At 45.4% G+C, this 9,362-nt stretch overlaps 1 protein-coding gene across 2 annotated transcripts in view; it reads right to left on the reverse strand.

Annotated features, from left to right (window-relative positions):
* The window catches only part of UBQLN1 (ubiquilin 1), a 45,941-nt gene extending 38,465 nt beyond the window's left edge, over positions 1 to 7,476 (reverse strand). For both annotated transcript variants that reach the window (XM_049770637.1, XM_049770635.1), the window contains exon 1: positions 7,257 to 7,476. In XM_049770637.1, coding sequence (XP_049626594.1) covers positions 7,257 to 7,436 — 180 coding nt within the window. In that variant the 5' untranslated portion in view covers positions 7,437 to 7,476. The remainder of the gene's footprint in view (positions 1 to 7,256) is intronic.
* Positions 7,477 to 9,362: the final 1,886 nt, after the last annotated feature.

The raw sequence follows: 9,362 nt of genomic DNA on the forward strand, positions 1-9,362 counted from the left end.
TACCAGCATATCAGACTATGTTAAAAAAAAAAGTAACTTCTCTCCAAAGCAATTTCAATGCACTAGTAATGACCCTCATTTAAGAACATGAATAGTCTTTCAAATCATTTTCTGCTTTTTATTTCACATGGATTTCTCTACTGTGGACCAGAGGAGGGTTGGGCCTCATTCCTAGCATCACAGGTCTCTGAGAACAGCAGCCCTAAGGGACCTCTTGAGCAGAGAACCAGAAGTAAACCTAGGATTGCCACGTGTGGTTTAAAAGCAAAAAAATAAGTAAAATAAAACAGAAGACTGTCCTCCAAGCAACACAATTCTTAGGCAGCAAAGAATATACTTGAATAGTGAAATAAGGGAGTACAGTGTCAGAATGGCACAAAACCACGAACTTATGCATATACTCAGTAAAGGCCTAATTAGTATTAATTATTGTTAAACATATGTAACTATGTGATAGTCTAGATAAATTTGAAATGTTGGGGACGGAGACAGAGCACAGCGTTAGTTGTTGCCTTGCACGAGGCTGACCCAGGACTGATGATGGTTCGATTCCTGGCACCCCATATGACCCCCCCCCCAAGCCTGCCAGGAGTAACCCATGAGTACCTCTGAATGTGACGCCCCCAAAAATGAAATATTTACTGAGCCCATTAATCAAATAATCACATAAATTTAAATTGTGAATATCAATTAGTAACAGAGTATTGAGAGAAAACACAAGAGTATTCATCTGAACTAGAAAATCAGCAGTTTTTCATAGAGAAAGTGACCTAGGGGGGCCAGAGAGATAGCACAGTGGTAGGGTGTTTGCCTTGCAAGCGCCAACCCAGGACCAATGGTGGTTCGAGTCCGGGCATCCCATATGGTCCCCCATGACTGCCAGCAGTGATTTCTGAGCAGAGAGCCAGGAGTAACCCCTGAGCACTGCTGGGTGTGACCCCAAAACAAAAAAAATAAATAAATAAAAAGTGACCTAGGAATGAAAATTTTTTCTGCAGAATTAAAAAAAAAATTGTTCTATAGTCCTGAGTCAGAAAAGAAAAACAAAGTTCTAACAATTTAAGGAACTAGGAAGTCAACACAATAAATGAGCAACAAGAAAAGGTAGAATTGAGAGGCTGACAAAAACCACATTATACAGGGCTGTATAGCCACGTTAGATAGTAAAAAATGGGGACCATTAGTTCCCATTTCAGGTATACACCTAATTTTTCATATTTTTTCATTCATACATAATTTTTCAGAAACTTTTAAGAAATGAATATGAAAAAAGACTAGATAAAAAGACACATTTTGACATACCACATTTAAAACCTTCCAAAATAGCATTTTAAAAAAGATGCATCTTTATACTTTGTTCATTTTTAAGAAACTTAAAATTAAGTGAAGACTACAAGTAACACCTTAGAATTGCTAAGAAAATAGGTTTGCCAATAATAATAATAATAATAATTTAAAAAAAGGGCCAGACTGGTGGCGCAGCAGTAGGGCACTTGCCTTGCACATTGATCCCCCAGCATCCCATATGGTCCCCCCCAGCCAGGAGCAAATCGATTTCTGAGTACATAGCCAGGTGTAACCCCTGAGCATAACTGGGTGTGTCCAAAAACAAAAACAAAAAAAAAACAGTTTTGATCTCATGATCCTTTTTTTTTTTTAATTTAAACACCATGGTTACACGGTTGTTCTCAATAGTTTTTCCCCCCACAGATAAAGTTGTTCATGACTGAGTTACAACCATACAATGTATAACAATCTTCACCAGTCATGATCCATTTTAAAGGATCACAATAAGAAGTGTTGTTTAAAAAAAGAGAGAACGAAGGGGCTGAAGTGGTGGCATAAGGGGTAAGGCACCTGCCTTGCCTGCGCTAGCCTAGGAAGGCCCACGGTTCAATCCCCTGGCGTCCCATATGGTCCCCAAGCCAAGAGCAATTTCTGAGCGTGTAGCCAGAAGTAATCCCTGAGCATAACTGAGTGTGTGTGTGTGTGTGTGTGTGTGTGTGTGTGTGTGTGTGTGTGTGTGTGAGAGAGAGAGAGAGAGAGGGGGGAGGAGGGGAGGGAGGGAGAGAAAGAGAGACAGAGAGACAGAGAGAGAGGGGAGAGGGAGGGAGGAGAGAGAGGAGAAAGAGAAAACAGAAATAATCTTATTAGCTGTGAAAGTAATCACATCCCATCTAATTGGATAGCTATAATTGAAGACAGAAAATCACAAGTGTTACAGATAATGGGAGTAACTAGAATCCTCAAGTACTGATAGTAAGAATATAAAATAATTTGGAAAATGCCAGTTCTTCAAAAATTTACACGGAGCTACATCATGCAGTAATTTCTTTCATAAGTATACACCCCAAAACATGTGTCTATATAAAATTTTATCAGTATTTACAGGTGTTTTTTTTCTTCTTTCTTTTTTGATTTTCTGTTACAGGAGTTCTTAAAATAATTTTTTTAATTATAAACCTAAATATCCATCAAGTGATAAATGCTATTTATACACACCTATGGCATATCCAGCAACATACATAAAAGCTATAGTAACATCAAAGAACATCAATGAAGTACTCAAAAAATTTGACTTGATGTGGCTATGCTTAATAGTCTGAAATAGTGTAGTTCCAGATTCATGCGATCAAGCATATTTGTGAAAATGACACTCATGTTTAAGCATAAAGAGCTTTCTAAACATTTCAAATGATAAAATTATAATATATACATTGCCTGAATATTTCAGGTATTTACACTGTAATCTAGGAGCAAGTAGTTTTCAACTGTATATCCAATTACTGGTGTCAGTTTACAAGTTGCTACAAGTTAAAAAAAAGTTGAAAACCACTGATCTCTGAAGACTCTATCTACTAGCAACCCCCTCCACCTAAGAAACTTTTACACAACCACAGTATGTATAAAGATTGGTTGACCATTTATGGAAAATAAATCATAAATTAATATATTTTAAATCAAGGTTTAAAAAAATCCATGTGCAATCACGAGCATATATTAACAAAACCACCTTAGAGAAAACAGTTTCTGTTCTACAGCGGCATTTGCCTTGCAAGCAGCGGATCCAGGACCTAAGGTGGTTGTTTCAAATCCAGGTGTCCCATATGCCCCCCCCCCCCTGCCTGCCAGGAGATATTTCTGAGCAGACAGCCAGGAGTAACCCCTGAGCACCGCTGGGTGTGGCCCAAAACCCAAAAACCAAAAAAAAAAAAAGTTTCTGTTCTAAATTTCCCAATCAAGAATGTAAAGATTGGGGCCAGAAAGATAGCATGGAGGTAAGGTATTTGCCTTGCACGCAGAAGGACGGCAGTTCGAACCCCAGCATCCTATATGGTCCCCCGAGCCTGCCAGGAGTGATTTCTGAGCATTGAACCAGGAGTAACCCGAGTGCTGCCAGGTGTGACCCCCCCCAAAAAGAAAAGAATGTAAAGATTGGGACTAGAGTGATAACACAGCAGTAGGGTGTTTGCCTTACACGCTGCTGACCAGAGGTAAATGGGTTCAATCCCAGCAACCCATATGGTCCCCCAAGCCTGACAGGAGCAATTTCTTTTCCTTTGGGGGAGGGGGGGAGTCCACACCTGGCAGCGCTTAGGGGTTACTCCTGGCTATCCAGGACAGACCTTGGATTGATCCTTGGTGTCCTATTTGTCCCCGGAGTCAGGAGCGATTACAGGAGTAATCCCTGAGAATCACACAGTGTGGCCCAAACCCCTGCCCCCCCCCCAAAAAAGGAAGAAATAAAGTAGGGTCATATTAGAAAGAAAATAACCTTAAAGAAATTCCCTTTATGAAACATTAAAATAAGCTCAGGAAAATGTGGAACATCCCACTCTTTCCCATATTTTTGTCTTATCCAATACAAAGTGCTCACCCATATCCCTACTTACATCTTTCTTAGGCATTCTACCTAAGGAAGCCCTTATCCCAGTTTCTTTTTTCCCTTGAGGTTTCAATTGAATTCAGTATCTCATCTAGGGTCCTTTTAACTTTCAATCTTGACTGCCTGAAAACAAGAACCTGAGGGCCTATAATAATACTAATCACCATACTGAAGTATATTCTTCTTGCTATTATCTATTGGCTAAAGGTAACAATAACCAATAGGAAAACAGAAAAATTACCATCTTATAAGAGGAGGAAATTGCCCAGTGACTTATGATTCATCCAAATATTAAATATTTCGATATAATGTATTCCATAGCGATACTAAAGAGATTTTAAATTGTAGAAAGGGACTGCCCGATAAAAATCTGAACCTGAACTTCAACATTATTTTGTAGGTGTTATATACCCTAACCTCAATTTTGGGCTGGGGTGTGTATTTGGGCCACACCCGCTAATCTCAGGGCTGACACCAGGATCTGCACTAAAGGATGAGAGGAGAGGGGAGAGGAAGGGAGAGGGGAGAGGAGAGGGAGAAGAGAAAGTAGAGAGGGAAGAGAAGGGAAAGAGAAAAGAGAAGGGAGAGGGAGTGTGCGAGTGTCTGCACTAAGGGACACTACAAGGTGTGTGTGCTGTCTGTGATCACTATGGGGTGGTGTGTGAGTGTGTTCTGTATCATTGATGCAAGGCAGCCATGCTAATGCTGTATTATCGAAATTTAAGTGACAGAACGACAGATCTGTTTCAAATAGATCAAATACAGATCACCTGAAAAATGTTCTTTTATTTTCCCATAATTTTGTGTTCACATGTGTGGTATCACTAAGACACATGCCAGGCCATTTCTCTGTAAAATTAAATAAAATAAAATTTAATTTGGTTACAGAATATATAGTGTTCAATAGCATAACTAAAACCATAAACTAGCTGATTTAAAAGCAGTATAAAAAGTAAAACACAACACCATAGTCTCCTGAATGTAACTTCTATTTAATAAACATACTGAATTTGGTGGGAGGTAGTAAGGAGTTAAGGTGCTTGCCTTGCAAGTGACCAACCCAATTTTGATTCCCACAACTTCATATGGTAGTCTGAGACAGCCAGGCGTGATCCCAGAGGACAGACATGTGTGACACATTACCCCTGCCTCCGCAAAATACTTAAAATACTGGCTTTATTCTAACATCTTGGCTAAAAGCAGGGTAGAAACCTGAATTTGGAAACCCAGAGGGGAGATCTAAGATCGTCAAAAGTTAACAATGCCTTTATGTCCAAAAGAACAGCTAAAATAATACTAACATATCAAATGTTAGAAGCAATGTTGAGAAACAAAAACTCCCATACACCTGTCACTAATGGAACCAACTATAAAATGATACCTTTTAAAACGTGTATGATAGGCTTAAGCACAGCAGGTAGGGTGTTTGCCTTGCACATAGCCTACCGGGAATGACCCAGGTTCCATCCCTGGCACCCCATATGAAATGTAGCCTACCAGGAGCGATTTCTGAGCGTAAAGCCAAGAGTAACCCCTGAGCGCCATCAGGTGTAGCCCCCACCGAAATAAATAAATAAATAAAACATAGCACATTAAAATGATCTAAAATAGCTTTAATAACAACTAATCATATTTTAATGCTAAAAAACACATGCTTTATGAAGGGGGAAAAGGGAAACTTACGGAGACACTATGAACCCACTCTCCCCCTTGTGAAGTTCTAGAACAGATAAAATAACACACAGAGAAACAAGAGGTTGGGAGTGGTGAGTGAACTGGTTAGGAAAAATGGACAGAATTCCCAGTGCAGAATTCTACCTCCTAATAAGGCTTTGTATTTCAAGTTTACCTTTAAAAAACTGAACTTGGCTAAATAACATGGACATCGCTTCAGTGCCTCCTAAATATCATGTACTAGGCCAGAGATGGCTCGACCAGATGAGGGGAGGAGGTCCGGGTTCCACCCCAAGCTGAGCCTGGAGTAGCACCTGAGCAAGCTAGGTATGGCAACCAAACCTAGAGCGAGCGAGAGAGGTTCATTTTACAACTATTTTATCTTTCTGTTAAAAAAGACTAAAATTGATATGTTAAAGGCTGAAAGCACAAAAACATCACTTAGAAAGCAACTGGTGCGTTTCAGTTAATGTTCCAGAATGTTTTACAGAAAGAATACTCCTTTTATGTCGTTAAAGACAGCTGAATATTGATGTCAAATCAATTTGGGGTGTGGGGGGACCAAACTAATTTCAAGACCTGTTTCCCCCAAATTATTTCAATATATTGACCCTGTAACTGGGGGGGAGGGGCACACTGTCGTCCTTCCCCCGTGCCCAACAATAACTGAACTCGAGCTTCCAAATCAACGGCAAAAAGAGAAAAATATTCATATTCCGGAACTGAGTTCAATTATTCGCTGTTTCCCATTTCACTCAAAATTCTCTTCTCTTTTTTTTAATTTTTCGACCGCCGTCTGATAAACCCGAATCAACGATCTCCAATCGGACGGCACGGATTTGGCATCTAAGGGGGGTGGAGAGTCATCTATCAATCCAAGTCATCCTCGTCTGTCTCCTTTATTATAAAAGAAAAAATAAACCCCGTAATCTCAAATTGAGACTGAATGACTGCATTGTCGACGTCACGGGAGTTTTTTTTTTTTTTAAGAATGAAGCCTTGGAGCTGGAGAGCGTGGAGGTGGGGCGTTTGCCTTGTATGCACAAGGACTGTGGTTCGAATCCCGACATCCCATAGGGTCCCTTGAGCCTGCCAGGAGCGATTTCTGAGTGTAGAGCCAGGAGGAACCCCTAAGTGAGCGCTGCTGGATGTGACCCAAAGCCAAAATAATAATAATAATAATAATTAATAATAATTAATAAAGAATAAAGAACGGTTAAAAGACAAAGATTTCGGCGCTCAAAAACGCCAAAAAAAAAAAAAGGCAAAAGCCCAAAGCCCAAAAATCTCAACCAAGCAACCATGCAACGCAGCAGGGATCGATCATCCGTCCCATCCCGGGCCGGCCAGCTCCAAGGCGTCGGACTTAGCGCCGGGCAGGTGAACAATGACCCCAGCCCCGCTTTGTTTCCGGCGGCGAGATTCGGCCCGGGAAGGGAAGGCCCGACCCGGCCGCCACCAGCCGCGGCCCTTTGTGCCGAGCCGAGCCGAGCCGAGGCGGAGAGCGGCCAGGCCCTGCCCTTGGCGGGAGCGTCGGGCGTCGGCGCGTCCGGCCGCCAGGCCACAGCCGTGGGCCGGAGCGCAGCGCGGACTCGAGGGGCGGGGGGGGGAGACCCCGCGAAGATTGGGGCGAAGCTCCAGAGACGGGAAGAGCGAGCGAGCGAGCGAGCGGCGCGGCGACCTTTGTCCGCCTCACCTGCTGCACCGAGCTGTCCTCGGGCACGGCGAACTCCTCCTTCTCCTTCGGGGTCTTCACGGTGACTTTCATGATCTTGGGCTCGGCCGAGGCCTCGGCGGGGCCCGGCGCTTCGGCCGCGCCCGCGCCCGCGCCGTCCTGGGAGCTCGGCGGGCCGCCGCTTTCCCCGCTCTCGGCCATGGCGGCGCTGACTCAGTCGCGCAGTGCAGACACAACGGACGGACGGGCCGAAGAGCGAGTCTGCCCAGGCGGCCCCGGAAGAGCCGGAGCCGGAGCCGGAGCCGGGCGGCGCGTCCGATTAAGCGGCGACAACGCGAGCCCCGGCACACAAACGCGCCGCCTGGGGGGCCGCGGGGCGAAGCGTTCGCCGGGCGCGGCGTCCGAGGGGCCGCGGGGCCCTCCCCTGGCCGGCTTCGTGCGCTCCGGAGCGGTGGCACCGGCTCGGACTCTCGGGCAGCCGCCGACAGTGGAGACGCCACGGGGCCGCCTCGCTCGACAGCCGCAGCCCGCAGCCGCTTCTTCCTTCCCGCCCCTCCCCCACGCCCTCGGCCGGCGCGGCGCGGCGCGACGTGACGTGACGCACGCGACGCAACGCGACGCCGCGCGGGGCACGCCGGGTAGCGCGGCTCAACAGCGTCGCCGAGTCATGCTCGGCCGGCGCATGGGCGGGACTCCTACGCTACGCTACGCCACGCCGTTTCTTTCCCCCCTCTGCTGCGCCACAAGTTGTAAAATAAGGTTTTGGCGCGGACTAATGCCTAATGTCTCAAAGCAACGGGGTGCTGCTATTTTTAATTAGTTTATTTCTTGTTTTATTAAAAAACGAAAACCTCAGCGAGTAGGCGGCATTGTCACGGCGCGCCTTGACGACGTCGACCGGCATGGTCACGGCGCGACTTGATGACGTCACGAGCAGCGAAATTACTAGAAAGGGTGTGGGTCAGTGGGCGCTACGGCCGGCTCTTGCGCCTGCGTACTACGGTACAAGTATTTCCGCCCCCCGCCTTGCCGCCGCCGCTGCCTCCTCTGCGCAGGCGCGCTCTGCTCTCGTGCCTGGCCTGTCTCAGCTTCTGCAAGTCTTTGCTCCTCGCGCGCTCGAGTGGGAAGAGTTGGCCCCAGGGGAGGTGGCGATTGACTGGGAATTTTGTCATTTCCCAGTTTCATGTTTTCCTCTGCTCCTTCTACGGAAACGTGGGGTGTTTGATTTTCGTACCACGGTGTGCGGGATTAAAGTCCATTTAATCACAACAGGGAAATGGAGTCGACGCCCAACCCAACACTGCGCAATCCCAGAGTCGTGTTTGTTTGCTCTGGACTCTGCGCTTTCTGCCCTCGGGTGGTTGGGAGCTGGGCGGACTCTTAGGCCATCTGAGCCTAGCCCCGCGCAGGCAGTCCCAGCACCCCGGAATTTGGGTGCATTGCCACCGCCCAAAGTGCAGAAAATAGGTCAGTGCAAGGGTCACCACCCGGACAGTTGAAGGCAGCCGAGGTATTCATTTTTAAGTCCTGTGGCGTTAATGAACTGCGCCATTTATATACGTAGGAGGCCGGTCATTCAACAGTTGTTTACACTGGAATCAGAGCAAAAGTCAAACGTGATTCCTCTCAGAGCTTCCCGATTTTGACACGTTATTGTTTGTCTTCAAAGATGATCCCTACAGAGTATGCAACACGGAGCCATAACTTCTTGAGATATATACTCGCTATTGTGCTGACTCAAAGCTGGCATCTGAGACTTGGGGGGGGGACACATAGGCCCCCCCTTTTTTTTAAACTCGCCGCTGTGTTTTTGAATTCTCTTGCGCAGATTACTTACAACAGTTGCTTAAGAATGAAGTAAAGTTTTGAAAACACAGGTGCACATAGAGCAAGCTTGGTGCAAGGAAGGCTCTGTGTTCAGCTTTTGTTCAGCTGCACAGGGCTGTGCCAAAGGTTGACCCATTTGTGTCTAGAAGTGATGTGGAAGGAAGTCTTGCCATGAGGCAACGAAACAACTATAATTTTGCACTTATAAAATTGCTCTAGTCTATATTATTTTTCTTGAAAAGTCTGGTTTATATGACGCAGTACCTGAAACATAATTTATTGGCAAGTATAGGCAATTTA

Source organism: Suncus etruscus, chromosome 3, assembly GCF_024139225.1.
Source record: "Suncus etruscus isolate mSunEtr1 chromosome 3, mSunEtr1.pri.cur, whole genome shotgun sequence".
In the NCBI taxonomy this organism is placed as follows: Eukaryota; Metazoa; Chordata; class Mammalia; order Eulipotyphla; family Soricidae; genus Suncus; species Suncus etruscus.